Source organism: Ailuropoda melanoleuca, chromosome 6 (assembly GCF_002007445.2).
Source record: "Ailuropoda melanoleuca isolate Jingjing chromosome 6, ASM200744v2, whole genome shotgun sequence".
Lineage (NCBI taxonomy): Eukaryota > Metazoa > Chordata > Mammalia > Carnivora > Ursidae > Ailuropoda > Ailuropoda melanoleuca.
Window position 1 is genome coordinate 19,349,188 of NC_048223.1, and position 17,649 is coordinate 19,366,836.

Sequence of the window (17,649 nt, forward strand, 5' to 3'; positions counted from 1 at the left end):
TTTCCTGCTTCTATAGTATAGATAGCAGAGTCCCACCACTAAAAATAAATGCAGCTGTTTCTAATCTGCTATGAATAGGGGTACTTAATACATAGCTCTCTGTAAATCATGGAAAATAAGAGCATAAAGGTTCTGGGTAAGAACCTGAAGGGCTGTCTTATGAGTAAAATACATGTGGGAGATGAAGCACCGCAAAGGCCATGACAGAAAATGTGCCTGCGCCAGGCAGCAAGGCTGTCACTCTCTGCAGCGCCAGCCATGCCCTCACTCTCGGATGACAACTTGGGATGATGTGGTCTCCCACGTTTCCTTTGCTCTGACATTCTACAGCCCTAAATCTTACTGTGTAGACTCCCTTATTTTGGCTGCTTGCGGTTCTGTTTACTTTTCCCCCCTGCCACCCTGCCCCCCCATAAGGGTCTAGTTGATCTTCCTCAGGGGTACAGCAGCTGGATGAACGGCGGCAAGCCTAGGGGCATGCTTTCGCCAATACCAACAGCGTGGAGGAACGCTACTGACTGGTAAAGCCCATGCTGTTGGAACTTCTCATTTCCGATCCTCTTCTAGCCAGAAGCATCATGACACACATTAGCAGGATCACAGTCAACTGCTTTCAAGTCCCGCGTTGTGAGAGTTTGTGCCGTACTCTATGGGCATCCATGGCATTCAAATGCAAGTATACTAGGATGTGTTAAAGAAACACCTTAACAAATTACCTCATAACATGTTCCTATTAAGAACAATATAGTATCTGATGTTCCAACTTAAAAAGGATCTAATACAACAGACTTTTTACAATTAAGTTTCGCATTAATTTCTATTTCTCAGAAGTTGGTTCCTCATAGGCAAGTGAGGAAATCCTGTCTTCAGATTTATTGGTATTTTTTCCTTACCTTTGTTCAACTGCACGGGCATGCTTTCTGATTTCATCAGTCTCTGCTGCTGCTGCTGCTGCTGCTGCTGCAAATGATGCCTGGGGACCTCTGCTAAGGTCCTGGCGGGAACCACAGCAGTGGAAGAGCTGCCACTACCACCTGCTGGTACAGGGCCACCCGCGCTGCCTGGGGCGGTCATTGCTGGAGAAATCAACTTTCTTCCAAAATTAATCAGGCTATTAGAGACCTTATTTATATTCAGGGGAGCACCTTTGGCATTGGTCCTGTAAAAAAAAAAATTAGGTGGAGAAACATCACCTAAGTTAGAGGACAACCCTATTTCACATATTCCATTGGTATAAAAATATATCTTACCTGCTTTGAAAAAGGCCATTTACTAGATCAGCTATACAAAGTGAGAAGTGAGAACTTAAAAGTGATCACAGAATAATAAAACAACAAGATTCTTCAAGAGGTAGCATATGGAAAAAGGTCTGTTTACTTTTCTTTTTTCTTTTTCTTTTTTTTAAAGATTTTATTTATTTATTCGACAGAGATAGAGATAGCCAGTGAGAGAGGGAACACAAGCAGGGGAAGTGGGAGAGGAAGAAGCAGGCTTCATAGCGGAGGAGCCTGATGTGGCTCGATCCCATAACGCCGGGATCACGCCCTGAGCCGAAGGCAGATGCTTAACCGCTGTGCCACCCAGGCGCCCCGGGTCTTTTTACTTTTCATTCATTCATTCATTCAACAAATGGGACCTATGTTGTATGAATACTGTGCTAGGTTCTGGGATGCAATTGTTCAGAACATAGTTCCCCTCTTGGAGTTTCCAGTCTGGTAGGGAAGAAATATATAATCACATTAATGAAGCAAGGTTAAAACCTGTGATGAGGACTCTAAAGCAGAGGTGCAGGGCTGGGAAGGCGGCACCTATGAAACAAAGCAGACAGGAGACTTCCCACAAGCCCTGACATGTGGGTACTAGGCCACATTTAATCTGATTTTGAAAAAAAAAATGTGTCTGGGAATCATGAAATAAATTCAATAAAAGTTATATAGAATCGCCTAGTACCTGAGAATTGCAATCCACCTTCACCACCCTGACCAGCCCTGGCTGTCCATATCCTCCTTTCCCACTGCCCTGCTTTACTTTTTTTTTCTTATTTATTTGAGAGAGAGAAAGAGAGAGCACAAGCGGGGCGGGGTGAAGGGGGGAGGGGGAGGGAGAAGCAGACTGCCTGCTGAGCAGAGAGCCTGATGCAGGGCTCTGTCCTAGGACCCCAGGATCATGACCTGAGCCAAAGGCAGACTGGATCATGACTGAGCCACCCAAGTGCCCCCGTTTTACTTTTCTTGGTGGCACTTTGCATCTTCTGACATACCGTCTATTTTACTTGATGGGTTATTATTTGTCCATCTCCTCCAATTCCCATTCAAATGAAAGTTTCATGAAGACAAGGATTTTTGTCTCTCTGCTACACTGCCATTGCCTAGCATATAGCAGATGTTTTGTAAATATATATAAATATAAATATTTGTTAAAAGGCAGCTGCACCTACCTGTAGTCTAAGTCTTTCCACCCTTACAGTGAGGAGTCCCTGCTGCTAGCCATGACCAGCCTCTCTATTTGTGCTTTGGATCCTATCCTCTGATCTTTCCAGATTGTTGCCCCTGCACTTCCCTCTCCTGAATCATCATTTTCTCCTTCTCTATGTATCATTCCCATTAGCATACAACCATGGTGTGTGTATGTGTATGTGTGTGTGTGTGTCTGTGAGCTTGTGCATGCGCATACATGCGCATCACCCACACAAGCTTATACTTTGAACCCTCATTCTTCTCTAGTTAACCATCCCACTTCTCTCCCTCCTCACAACATATTTTTTCAAAAAGCTGTCTTACGTGCTACTTCCGCTTCTTTGGTCCCAAGCCCACTATGGTCTGGTTGTGGCCTCCTTGCCATTGCTCAGAAGCCTCTCCTCCCCGTCCCCAGTGACCTCCATGTTGCAGAACCGTCCGCCCACTCTTACTCCATCCTCCCCTCAGCAGCGGCGAACTCCCTAAGCGGCCCTTTCCTCACACACTTCCTCGCTCGGCCGCCACGCTGTGCCAGCATCTGTGTTACCACTGTCCGGCAAACAGAGGACACAGTAAACATTTGTTAACGGAATGACTACTGAATGACTACGTCCCAGATGATTCATAATCCTGAAGTATCTCAGGGATATTATCTTGAAGACCAGATATGATTATAAATTATTTTAATTGCAGGAGGTAGTCCAATTCCAGGACAGTACCAAAGTTTGTATTTTTATTGCCCCAATCATTAATAGAAACTTATTTTCTCTCATTTTGTTTTTTTTTCCCAGAAAAGTAGAAAATAAAAATCAAGTTTAGAGGGATAAATTTACTTGATTGGAGTTAACTTGAATTTTACTATCACTTCCTTCTCTCAGATCTACCTGGCAGCTCTTATGTAGTAATTTTATGTTTAAATAACAGCTGTATCTTTGGCATTGATAGATATAGCTCTAAGACAGAACTGATCCATAGTTCTGTAATAAAAAGAACACTACGCTTCCTCCTTTCATAAAGTTTTTCTCTAGTGGTACTAGCTAATATTATGGGCTAGGTATTGGAGACTTACATTACTTTGGAGATAGGACAAATCAAATTTAAAACCTGGAATTCAGCTTTATAAGAGAAAAAGCTATTCATTTACAACTCAATGAAAGGTGAAAAAATCATTTTTCAAATGATTCTTTTTGCATCAAGTTTTATCTTTAAAGAACTGAGCTATTTAATGCCCTTCCAAAAATTATTGAAAATAACATTTCCTAATGGAGATAAGGATATATAGTGATTATGCACCACTCACTTCCAGTTTCCAGCTGCTTCCTAATGAAGTACAGCATTCTCAATTTACAGATGCTACAGCTTGCAACAGAGAAGGCGCTCAATACATGTTTATTGAAAAAAGAATGAATGAAAAGAACTCCCAAGCTGTGGATTAAGTAAGGCATTCACCTCTGACACTATTCTGCTCAGCAGCCTGTGTGCATTCGCATTTCTTGTGTGCGGCAGTAGGAAGAAGAGCTATCATGATATCAAAGTTCTACTACATTTTAGTTTTGCTTGTTTGCAAGATTCATAATTCACAGATATGAAGAAGTTATAATGGTGTTACCCTTTTTTATAAACAAAAATGTACTAGTCAAATTCCCACACTGCCAGCTGTAAAATTTATATGTTGATAAAAGTACTAAGAAACTGCTAGAGCATTATCAAGAGAATATGGTTAATGCATCTTCATTACTACTAATAACCACAAAAAAACATATAGATCAAGCTCATGCCGAGCAATTTTTCATCTGAATAGCTCTTAAAAGGGGATGAATACTGTTTTCCTTTTTTGAATATTTTTTGTTTTCAACCAACTTCCCCCTCATCCACTGCCCATTGCTTCCAGAAGAATATTTTCTTTTCAAAGCAACTACTGAAGGTTGACTCTACATCTTTTCAGATATAAACAATTATAAACCATATACTTCTAGGGAAAGCACACTACCCACAGTCTGTTTGTTTTGCAGGATGACAATTTTTTGGCCAAAGGTAGCTAACATAGATCTTAAATATCAGTAGCAGCATTCTTTATAAGAAATCGTAATCAGTTTGCAAGAATTATTACTGGCTGTGATGTACACTATTAAGTCATATGTGCTAAATTAATGAAAATTAATGCAGCTGTCAGAGATCTGATGGACATCCAGTACTGGGTTGGACTAACAATGGAGTGCAATGTGTCAACAGTGTTGAAACAAATAGTAAGAGGACTCTTGAGTTAACAAGACATTAAACAAATCTAATGAATAACTAATTTTGTGTAATCAGTCTTTCATTATTACTATCTAATAAATACTATTATTAAAGAACAATAAAAATAGTACCATCTAGGAGGGCTTGTTTTAAAATTGTTGCCAAGACCCTACTTTTAGCACAACCGCATTTAGCAGGTTAAATCAGTAGGAATGGGGCATTTTTCTCAAGATTCAAGAAACCTCAAAACACCTATATCAGAACCCAATCTGGCTTCACTGTTGGGCCCCTTTGGATCAGTTTCTAAAATTCTAAAAATGGGTGGTTCTTGTTGCCTCTTTCTACCCACTTGATCTCTTGTAGCCTGGCTTTCTGACGCATACTCTAACGAAAGAACTTCTAGTGTCTCTAGTGCCTTCTTAATTGTCAGAGTCATGACCTGTTTTTTTCAACTTCTAAAACTTTTCTAAGCTTAAACAAACAAACAAACTAACTAAAAACATTATCACATGATTACCTATGTAAAAACTTTCCACAACTGTGGAGATTTTCCTTTCCTGTTATCCAAACTTTGACACCACCCCAGGCTTTTTCCTATCTATGGATTTATTTTTAGGGTCTGATATTTAGTGTCTAATATTTGTTTATTTCACCCCTTTTGTGATAAAGTTTTGTTACATGCTTGTTTATATTTTTTTCAAAGAGTTTTCTATTTATCTGTATTTATTTTTCTCTATACTGTATATTTTCCTTGTTATTTCCTTTCTTGTGTTCCCAAAGGTCGAATGCTTGGTTTATTCATTCATTCATCCACTCATTCACTTATTCATCCCCTTTCTTTCCCAATAAAAGCATTTAAAGCTATACATTTGCCTCTGATTATAGCAATAGCATCAAAGTTTCTCCCACACATTTTCTTTTTATGTTTTTTTAAAGATTTTATTTATTTATTCGACAGAGATAGAGACAGCCAGCGAGAGAGGGAACACAAACAGGGGGAATGGGAGAGGAAGAAGCAGGCTCATAGCGGAGGAGCCCGATGTGGGGCTCGATCCCATAATGCCGGGATCACGCCCTGAGCTGAAGGCAGACGCTTAACCGCTGTGCCACCCAGGTGCCCCTCCCACACATTTTCTAATGGCCCATTGGCTCAACTGTTATTTAGATACATTTTAAAATTTCAGATGGTTGGGTTTGTTTGTGTTTAAATATAACACCTGTTTTGTTTTATTGAATAAAAATAGAAATATCAAAACAGTGGAAGTAGGGGGAATGTTCTAATTTTTCAAAAGGATTGTAGAAACCACCAACTGGAAAACAGACTGGCTTATTCCATTTTTTTTTTTTTTTTTTTTTTTACTAATTACTTGGAATGGTTGTAGTTTATTACAAGTAGCTGTATGGTTCACTAAAAACAAGTCATTCTAAGGCAACTTTATTTCTTATCTGAAGTGTTAAAGTCTGTCTGATTTATCAAGATATGTCAATGCCAGTGGGATATAATGGAGGATAAATGTGTGTCCAGTTATAGTTGGAGAGCTGTACCTCAGGTTTATTGCTGAATGTTCTAGCAGCCAGCAAGGCCTTCTGGTGATGACATTTGTCTCACACTTGGTTAACAGACCTGCTCTGCTCACCAGTCCTTTTATTAAGGTCATAATCTTCCTTCTATCAGCAAGCTGCACAACTGGGGAGAGCTGTGTAGCTGCTCTCTGGACGGAAGTTTCCTTATCTTTAAACATAGAGGCTGAATTCTATGATATTTTGGGTCCCTTTTAGATAGAAAATTCTGTAATTTTGTGACTTGAGGAAAGAGAACTTTGCTTATTGAATCTGAGACACAAAAATCAAAATTTAAAATACTCTCCACAGGACAGCACAAGTTAAACAGATAAAATTTAACAAAGAGAAATAAAAGCTTAAGCACTTAGGTTAACCTTTTTACAACTATGAATTCCACACAGAATAGAGAGGCATGGATTAACATGAGTTCATATTAAAAAACAGACTCCCAAACATTAGTGTCTTAGTTTGGTCTATAAGGCTAACATGAGCCCACAGAACACTGCTGGAGAAAAGCAAGATTCTTAGCCTGCACTAATATTAAATGAGTGAATGTCTAGTTTCTAGTCTGGCATGTAAGAAGCTTAGAAGTTTCCGCGCTGTCCTAACAACCAGAAAAAGCTGGACTGAAAAAAAAAATCAACAAATTTTTCTTAGACCCCTGAGAGAAGTGAGGTCACAGGCAAACTGCTGTCCCCAAATTAGAGTGGCAGGAGACTACAGAGCATCAGGATTTACTAGAGCAGAAACCCACAGGAAGCAGAGCTGGAGTAGGGAAATCTAAAGTGCAACTGACAAATTACTAGGGGGCTCAGTGTCAACAAACTGGGCAGATTAACAACTCCAAGGGCACCCGGTCACACAGGGGGCAGCCCACACTTCTGAGTTTACCTCTTGGAGCTCTACCAGACTTTCATGGTGAATATGAGAGAAGAACTGTGCGTACAACAGGTGGAATGGAAAGGAACCAGTCTGAAATACACCTGAGCATTCTGTTTTTCTTAACATTGTCTGCCTTCAGGAGAAACTATTTAACCAAAGTCTAACCTGCTTAGGTTTTATCAGAGCCTAACTGACCTAAGGGAAGGGAAACACCCAACCCCAAACCCCTCTAGCCACCCTGTCCTACCTAAGTTGGGGAGGGGGGGTAAGAGGCACGTGTGATGTTCAGTCTGAAGGCACCGGTTCACGAAAAGCCTGAGACCTGTTCATAGGACTACAGAATTTTCCTCTCCTCCCACACCTTATCACATCACTAGAAGTCTACATATAGCAGTTACTTTTACCCACTACATTATATCCAACTATGAAAAAAAAATCATAAGACTTAATAAAAAAATAAAAAGACACAGTTTAAAGCGACAGAGCAAGCACCAGAACCAGACTCAGATACAGCAGGGATGTTGGAATTATCAGTGGGAATTTTTTTTTTAATTTTTTTTATTTATTTATTCGACAGATAGAGACAGCCAGTGAGAGAGGGAATACAAGCAGGGGGAGTGGGAGAGGAAGAAGCAGGCTCATAACAGACGAGCCTGATGTGGGGCTCGATCCCATAACGCCGGGATCACGCCCTGAGCCGAAGGCAGACGCTTAACCGCTGTGCCACCCAGGCGCCCCTCAGTGGGAATTTAAACCAACTATGATTAGAATGCTAAGGGCTCTAATAGATAAAGTAGACAACATGCACGAACAGATGGGAAATGTAAGTAAAGAGTTCTAAGAAAGAAAAAGAACAGAAATAATGGAGATAAAAAGTACTACAACAGAAATGAAGAATGTCTTTGTTGGGCTTATTAGCAGACAGTCTACAGCTGAGGAAAGAGACTATACACACTTATGAGGTTGAGGATGTTTTAACAGAAATTCCCCAAATTGAAAAGCAAACACAAAAACGACAGAAAAATACCAGAACAGAATATCCAAGAACTGTGGGACAATTATAAAAGGTGTAATGTATGCATAATGGGAATGCCAGAGGAGAAGAGGCAGAGAAAAGAATGATTTGAAACAATAACACCTAAGAATCTCCCCAAATTAGTGTCAGACACCAAACCACAGACCCAGAAAGTTCAGAGAACACCAGGCAGGGTAAATGCCAAAAAAAGTATACTCTGTCATATCATTTTTAAACTACAGAAAATCACAGATAAAGAAATAAATCCTGAAAGAAACCAGAAGAAAAAATAAATCTTACCTATGCAAAAGCAAAGATAACCAACTTCTTAGAAACCATGCAGGCAAGAGTGAAAATTTAAAATACTGAGAGAGAAAAAACCCACCAACCTAGAATTGGGTACCCTGTGAAATTATCCTTCAGAAGTAAATATGGTATCTGTATATAGTAAAAATATATTACCCTTAATAGTAAATATAAACATGTGACTAGAAATACTAGGTGAACACTGCAGAAGCCAACCATACAGCTATGGCAGACAGCTTTTGGTGAGGCATTAATTTCTGTCAGAACTGAGATGGGTGTTTATAAAATGGAGTGGAACAGTGGGGAGGTAGGACAACTATGCTGGAAGAGGAATGGCTTAAAAAGCCAGGGAGCAAGTCTTAAAATATCATGAGAGCTGCCATGGGGGAAAGCAGTCCTTTATGGCGTGGCTTTAAAAAACAAAATGGGTTACAAAAGTCACAGAAAACAGTTCAAAAAGAAATCCTTTCTAATAATTTAACAGGCTCTATTTGTTTAAAATGAATAATCTGGCAACATTTTGTAAAATGTATCACAACTGAAAGAGAAGAATTACAAGAATAAAGACTGTGAAAGAGAAAAAAAATAGTAAGTGCTCCAATTCTGGAACTGCATAAAGGATGGGAAAATCACCTTCAGACACACAGGCTTCCTTGTCCTGGCCTGGGGGAGGGACAAGACTAGATCAAAGGCCCTTTCCAGCTCTAAGAGTTTAGGACCTGCACTGCCAAATGGCTTCTGCCATCACATTCATTATATTGTGGAAATGACAGGACAAAATGAGAGGCCTATACAGTAGTCTAGGCCCTTAAGGAATGCTGACCAAACCCCATCTTCAAACTTAGGGGCCCATCTGTTTGCCCTACCTCCTTATCTCCACCTTTTGTTTCTACTCTGTTCTCTTTGCCCTTCCTTCCTCTCCATGTTTATCGTCCTTCGGTTTTACTCTATTCTTCCTCCTACTCCCTTTTTTTGTATCATAGTCTCCTTTTCTATCATTTTCTCATCTCTACCTATACGTTTTTTCCCCCACCATAACACCATAGAACTTATTTTAAAATTACTTTCTTAACTGCAAAGAGTAGTTGGAAAAAGTAAATATAAATGCATGACTTTGGTTTTTGGATAGAAACAATATTCCCTTTGCATCTCTATTATTTTTCCTAAAAATCTACATTATTGACCTACCCTCAATGGATTATCATTCATATTTATTTCTTTCATGTTTATAGACATCGATATTCTTTTTTGGAAATTCAAAACAGTTGTCAGGGTTGCAACATAGTACTTTTCAAGATGATTCTAACACCTAAGCTAACATTTATGATGTACTTCTCCTTACAAATTCTGTGAGCTGAAGGCTTCAAATTCTATAAAATGAATTGATTTTGGCCTTTCTTAATTCTTTATCTTTAAAGTTGAGAGTAGCAAATTTGCTTCAATGAAAGACATCTATATGGAATTCTAAATTTGTTTGCCATATTGTGAGATTTCTATTGTCTTAGAAAACAATCTCCACATCTCAAGGAACTCTAGATTTTATAGGTCTTTATTGAAACAAAATGATAAAAGTTAGTTTGCTATTACTCATTCCTTAGAAGTTGGACTTTCAGGTAAAGCATTCATTCCTTTCAGCTATAAAAGCTATGATTATTTTGCATGTGGCAGTTTAATTTTTGTTAGTGTGATATGAAACAAAAGGAGTAGTGCTTGCTAGGGATAAAAAGGCTGGCCTGACATGTGTTTGGATATAAACTAGACCGTGGGGCCTACCTAACTGGGTCTGAACGTAAGTCATAATATTTGTCAAACTAATATAAAAAACAATAAGCAATTATGTATTAATCACAATGTATAAAATCATTAAATTCCCCTAGGTTTATCTATAGAAATAAATACTGAGGTTTCTGTTTCTATAGTTTTCAACTCTACCATTTTCAACTAATTTATTTCCTGACCCAGTGTATCTGAAGGATATAAATTTCTCCCATCAGTAACCATGGTTCATGATACCAAAGTCTTTAGAGGGTCAGGGACTCTCTGGCCTAGGGAAATGCATCAGAATGAAGGAAGATATAATTCTGAGATGCCCTCATGTTGGGGAATTCTGCCCTCTTCACCTCTCTTGCCTCATTTTGAGAATCACTATATATCTTCATAATTAAAATAAAATCGCAAGCAGCTACAATTAAACATATATTAAGAATCACTTACTAGAGTTTTGAGGCAGGATGTATGGGAGTCAATAAATACAAAGAAAAGTGTGAGTCCATGGAAAAGTCCAAGGAAACAGTTACATCAAAAAAAAATACAGGCATAGGAAGGAATAGGATAGATGCAGAAAAAAAATAATTTTCTCTTAATCAAAAAAATATATAAGACCTATATACTAAAAGCTATGAAACCCTGAGAGATTTGGAAGACCTAACTAAACGAGATGACCCATGTTCATGGAGTAGAAAATTCAATAATATTATGGTATCGGTTCTTTCCAAACTGATCTACAGATTCAATGTAATCCCAGTCAAAATCCCAATAATTTCTATAGAAATTGACAAGTTTATTCTAAAATTTATATGGAAATGCAAACGACTTTTAATAGCCAAAATAATGACAAGGAATAAAGCGGGAGGACTCAGACTACTTAAAATCAAGACTTGCTATAAAAGTACATGAGTAAGTGACGATGGTATTAGAGAAAGAATAAAACCTCCAGAAACAGGCATACATACGGTCAATTGATTTTCAACCAAGGATCCAGTTTAACTTAACGGGGAAAGGAAAGACTAAATAAATGGTACTGAACAGCTGGGTATCTACAAGGAAAAAGATGGACTTTAATCTCTACCTCACTCCACACACAAACATTAATTTGAGGTGGACCACAGATTTAATACAAATGCTAGAACCACACAGCTTTTAGAAGAATACAGAATATCTTTGAGACTGTACAATAAAGGGTTAATTCAGCAGGCCTGGGCTGCCGAAATCCTGCTCATACCAAAGTTGACAACTGGGAGATAACCACCAGACCTTGAAAAGTCCTGCCTGGTAAAACTGTCCTTGTACACACGGGGGCTTGGGCCACACCAAACCATTTATGCTTACAATGGGATTTATGGTTAAAGTCTGTTTTTATTCAACCTGGGTCTTGTGCCACTCTATTATCAGTCCAACCTCTGAGGGGACTGGAGACTAAGTAGCTAACATTAGTCACACTATTGCTTCATGCCTACATGACTAACCCATAATAAAAACCCTTGGGGGACACCGAAGCTTGGGTGAGCTGCCTAGCTGGCAGCACTTACCATGTGTTGTCACGGGCTGTTCCTGGGAGATTTAAGCACTTCACTGAGACAGGACAATTGGAAACTTGTACCTGGTTTTTCCTAGGCTCCAACCCTTTTCATTTCCTAATTTTAATCTGTATCCTTTGGCAATAATACACTGAACCCATGAGTACAACAGCTTTCTGGAGTGCTGCGAGTCCTTCTAGGGAGTCACTGAAACTCAGGGTGGTCTTGGGGACCATCAAAAATGGAGACTGAAGGGAGGCAAAGGTTTCTTAGATAGGAAACAAAATGTGCTAGCCATAAAAGAAGAAACTGATCCATAAACTTTAATGAAATAAAACTTTTCTATCATTGAAAGACATCATTAAGAAAATGAACAGACAAGCCACATACTGGGGAATAATATTTGTAGTACATGTATCTGACAAAGACTCCTCTCTGGAATACATAAAGAATTCCTAAAAAAGCCCAAATAATTCATTAAAAATAGGTAAAAAGATTGAAACACTTCATAAAAGAAGATATACTAATCATTGATAAGTTATGAAAAGATGCTCAACATCGTCAGTCATCAGAAGTGTTGCAAATTAAACCACAGATACCATTTTTATATCAACTGGGAATGAATAAAACAAAAAAGACTGATAACAGCAAATGTCGGCAAAGATGTACAATTACAGGTGTTATACGAGGATGTACAAGGATGCAAGCAATTGGAATCCCCATATATTCCTGATGGGAGTAGAAAAAGGTATAGTTACTTTAAAAGGTTTGGTAGTTTCTTATAAAGTTAAATATCCATCCTACAGAACAACTGAATTTCTAACTATTTACCTAAGAGAAAGAAAACCATATATCCGTGAATGACAATAACAACAACAACATCAGAACACCTGTACAAGAATGCCCATAGCAGCCTTATTCATAATACTCCAAGTCTGGAGCTAATCTGGTATCTATCAACAAGAGAATAAAAAACTTGTGGTATATTCATATAATGGAATACAACTCAACAATCCAAAGGAAGGAACTACTGCTACACGCAACATGGATAAACTGCGAAGACATCATGCTGAGTGAAGAAAGCTTGACACATAAGAGTGCACACTGTGTGGTTCCATTTATGTGAAGCTCATGAAAAGGCAAAACCCGTATATGGTAACAGAAATCAGAAATGTGGCTGCCTTGGGATCAGAGGTTGCACTGACTATGAAGGGACCCCAGGGAACTCTCAGGTGAAAGAAATGTTCACACCAGGTATATTGTTCTGGATGGTGGTCACATGGGTATGCTCAACTGTCAAAACTCATCAGATTGAACACTTCCTGGTGCACGTGATGCATAATTTTAAAAAGAAAAGGAGAAAGATCTATTTACTCTGGACTAGATAGGAGACAGTATTACCAATTTACCTAAATTGGTTAGGAATTAACAACTCTCTTTGATATAACAGACAGAGCATGGTCAGACATGGATGTGTTCATAACACAAGTTATTTGAGCACATAAATATCAGAAAGTTACATGTATATAGAAATCAGGGTCCTCTGAAATTCTCATTAGCCAATTAACTACTAATACTGGTAACCATGGACTTCTTGGCTTCACGGCTTGGGGAATATTATTAACAATTATTTCTTTACCATATTTTAGCAAGAATACTGAACAATTGCAGTCATTATGTAAGTAAACATAATAAGCCTAATTTAAAAAAATTTGTTGATCACATGAAATGGAAATTGTCCAGGGGAATTTTATAATGCCTTTTAGGTACTCAAAACAGTATTTATTTACTCAGTTATTAAACTAAATATTTGCTAATCACTATGAACAGTGCCAGGTACTGTGCTAGGAATATGAAGATTCTAAGATGCAGATCCTGACATCAATATGAGTTATTCTACTACTGAAGGTAAAAAACACTCATTCATTTTACTAATATTTGAATTTGTTCTCTGTGCCAGGTACTGAAGAAACAGTAATGATAGAGGTAGATATGGTCGCTGTTCTCATGAAGCTCATCATATTCTAAGGCAAGATTGCTGGAAGGATCCTTGGGCTTCCTGGAACCCTGCACTTTCTCAGGACATTCTAGTTAGGCCTTCTTAGAAGGCCCAGAGATGAGCCCTTCTAAGGGCTGAGATCCTGATCCCAAGGAGAGACACAGAATTATTAGCATCTCTCACCAGGCATTCTGGGGTAAGAATGGACTGGATGCCATCACTCTTCAGTCAGGTGGCGCCCAGCTGAGGAATGTGGGATGTATCTTAAGAGCTCAGGGTACCCTTCTTATTAGAATCTTCCTACCCTGGAGTCTGGCTTCCTCTTAGATCTGATGCAGGGGTCCTGACAAGGGAGGGGCCTTCTGCAGAGGGCCTACCTACCAGAACTATAATTCTGGAATCTTTCATCATTGATATGAATTGTTTAAACTAAGCTCTGACAGGGAGCAGAAGAAAGCTGGGGTAGTTAGCACAGAGGATGTTACCGCTGATCAGGTGAGTCGAGAGATCAGGAACAAAGCTTGGTATCTTCTATCTTTAAAATGTTGCTGATATGAACTTGCTCCAGCAAGTTAAGAGACCTACAGTGCGGAGCCTGTGAAATGGCACTGCTAGATAAAGTGACACGTGCTCTTGAGGCACTACTGACAGCGCATCACCTCTGCAGAGCAGAAAGAATTACACACTTTGAAAAATTATGTTGTGTCATTTTCAAAACAGAAAATCCATGAACATTCTGGAATAAAGTAGGTATGTGATTCTACTCTTAATATAAGTAACTCCAGTATTTAAAAACTATGAAATTCTGTTCCATGCCTACTCAATTGGGCATTTTAGTAGTTATAGATTCCTAAATAAATTGATAGGTCCTTCTGAAGACTGGTCACAAATTAGATGTACTTATTTTTTTTATAGCAGCAATCTCTGGTTATTTAAGGACAAAATTGGAACGAGATTTGAGTGTTAAATTGTCGTTCTGAGCTTAAAAGTTGAATGAATAAGAAAATGTCAATTCCCATTTTTAAAAAGAAATTTGCAAGTAAGTAAAATCAGAGCACAGTGAATATTATCCACACACGTAATGGAAAATCTACCACTAAAATACCTAGGCACTTGCTTTTAAAGACTTAATTATAGCAATCCATGGTAAAGCAGAGACGAGAAATCAGGCTTCTTGATTTCTAGAGATATTCTTATCCATGAGATCACATGTCATCTTTGCATCCTCGTCCCTTATTTGGATAAGCAACACAAATAGAAGTCCGTTGCCACATATATAGCAGGTATTAGTCCCCTGCTTTTCAGGTGTCTGCCTGTCTTCTATCTATTTTCTATTTATTGATCATTGCTGGGGGTTCCCACATGACTACGTCCCCCTCTGGATCATTCCCACTTCCTTTCTTGCTGCTCAATGACAGCCCCAATGCATTAACTCTTTAAGAGCCTCTAAACACTAGGAAAGTAGTTGCAAGGCTAATTACGGCTGAAGGGCTCAGCCAGATAAAAGTATCTTAGGCCTTAAATAATGAAATGGGGACTTTACCAATGGTTTCACAGCTACTGTGGTTTTTGGTCATGGATAAACAAACCTCCAGGGTTACATGGCGGTTATAAAGAACTGGAAGAATTCTTTGGCAAGATTATCAAGTTTGTGGTGCCTGGGTGGCTTAGTCGGTTAAGTGTCTGCCTTAGCCTCACGTCATGATCCCAGGGTCCTGGGATAGAGTCCCACATCGGGGCCCCCCGCTCAGTGGGTAGTCTGCTTCTCCCTCTCCCTCTGCTGCTCCTCCCTGCTTGTGCTCTCTCACTCTCTCAAAAAAATAAATAAAATCTTAAAAAAAAAAGATTATTAAGTTTGTCTTATTTATATGTCAATTGGCGACTAAGGTCGCCTTCACCAGTGCTAGCTTATTCATTCATTCATTCTAAACCATTTTATTGAGGTATAACTGACATACAAACAGCTGTGCATATTTAATGCATACAACTTGATGAGTGTGGAGATAAGTAAACATATGTGACCATCACCAGAATCTATGCCATAAACATATCCATCACCTCTGAAAGTTTTCTCTCTCTCCCTCTTTATTATTATTGCTCATTGTTTTACTTTTTGTGATAAAAACAGTTCAAATAAGATCTACCCTCTTAGCAAATTTTTAATATATATTAATTAATATATTATTATTACCTACAGGCACTATACAGTAGATCTCTGGGACTTACTCATCTCTGGCTCATTTATTTTTAATTTTCCTATATGAAAGGTGAAAATGAGACTTCATTGGTATTTTAATTTGCATTTCTATGACTAATTATGAGTTAGGATAGCCTTTTAAATGTTTATTTGCTGTTGAAATTCTTCTTTCATTGAGTACCTACTATATTCCAGACACTACGTTAAGTGCTAGGGATATAACAGTTAATAAGACAAAATGTAGAGTTTACATTTCAGTGCAAGAAGCAAACAATAAAAACAATTTAAAAAATCCATTTTTTAACCATTTCAGGTAGTAAGAATTGTTATAAAACACAAAAACAAAACAAAGTAAAGAGACAGAGTAAAGGGGCCCATTATTTTAGACAGGATAGTCAAAGAGAGGTTCTCTGAAGAGATGTTTGAACACAGAGTGAATTAGTAGTGTGCCATGTGGATCTGTGAGGAAGAATCCAGACATAGAGCAAACAGTAAGCTCAAAGCTCCTGAAGTGGGAACATGTTTGTTTGCTTGAGAAAAAATAGGAAACAGGCCAGTGTGGCTGGAGTCCATTGAGAAACAGGAAGAATGGTGGTAGCAAATGGGGCTGGAGAGATCGGAGGCCAGATCATGTAGGGCTTACCTTGCAGGTCACTGAAAAGGCTTTGCATTTTATCCTATACATTTTGGGAAGTAATTGAATGGTTCTGGGTAGTACAGTGAGAGGATCTGACTTACATATATCTGGCTGCTATGTGGAAAGGGTCTATAAGGGACTGAGAAAGTAAAAAGACTAGTTAAGAGACTAGTAGTGACTTGGTATTAGCAGTACAGAGGAAAAGGTGATTTCTCTCAGGATATGTTTCGAAGAGGGTTTGTTGATGGACTTGATGTGTGATGTAAGGGAAAACAAGTCAAGGGCAATTCTAAGGCTTGATCAACTGGGTTGGCTATTTATTGCAATAGGGAAACACAAAGGAATAACAGTTTGTGGAGGCAGAATCAAGAGTTTAGTTTGGAAAGTATTAAGTTTGAGATACACATGGGACATCCCAGAGGAAACACCGAGTAAGTAGTAGGACATATGAGTCTGGAGTTCAAAGGAAGAGGTCATACTAAAGATAGAAATTAAGGACCCTTCAGTCATAAATGGTATGTAAAGCCATGAACCTGGACTGAGATCCTCTAGCGAATGAGTACAGTGAAGAAAGGAAGTCTGGAGGGTGTTTAAAATTGATAAATTTTAGTTTGTTAGTTACTTACACTACAAATATTTTCCCAATTTTCCATCTGCTTTTTGATTCAGTTTATTTTTGACATATCTACTTAAAATCAGTTGTGTAGTAAAATGCACCCATCATTCCCTTTTTGATTTCTTCTATTATTTTTCAAGGTTAAAAAGTCTAGTAACTAGAGATCAGATAGACACTTGCACTTTATTTCTATGTTCGCTTAAGTTTACTTTGATTCAGTTGGAATTTCTTTTGGTGTAATGATAAGGTTATAAGTTGATATCTTATCAAAAGATTTGTCAGGTTTCCCAACACCACTTATTAACTCTTCTCACTGGTCTGTGATGTGTTCTCCACATACTACCTTTCATTTGGTTCAGTTTCAGTTTTAAGCTTTGAAATTGCAATAGAGCTGGTGGAAAACCTTCCTTCCAGTCATCACAATGATACTTTGTATGAGTACTG

General features: G+C 38.4%; 1 protein-coding gene across 8 annotated transcripts in view; it reads right to left on the minus strand.

The window, feature by feature from the left end:
- TBC1D5 (TBC1 domain family member 5) overlaps positions 1-17,649 on the minus strand; it is a 542,532-nt gene that overhangs the window by 67,624 nt on the left and 457,259 nt on the right. For all 8 annotated transcript variants that reach the window (XM_034662029.1, XM_034662026.1, XM_034662027.1 and 5 more), the window contains one exon: positions 894-1,159. In XM_034662029.1, the coding sequence (XP_034517920.1) occupies positions 894-1,159 (266 nt within the window). The remainder of the gene's footprint in view (positions 1-893; positions 1,160-17,649) is intronic.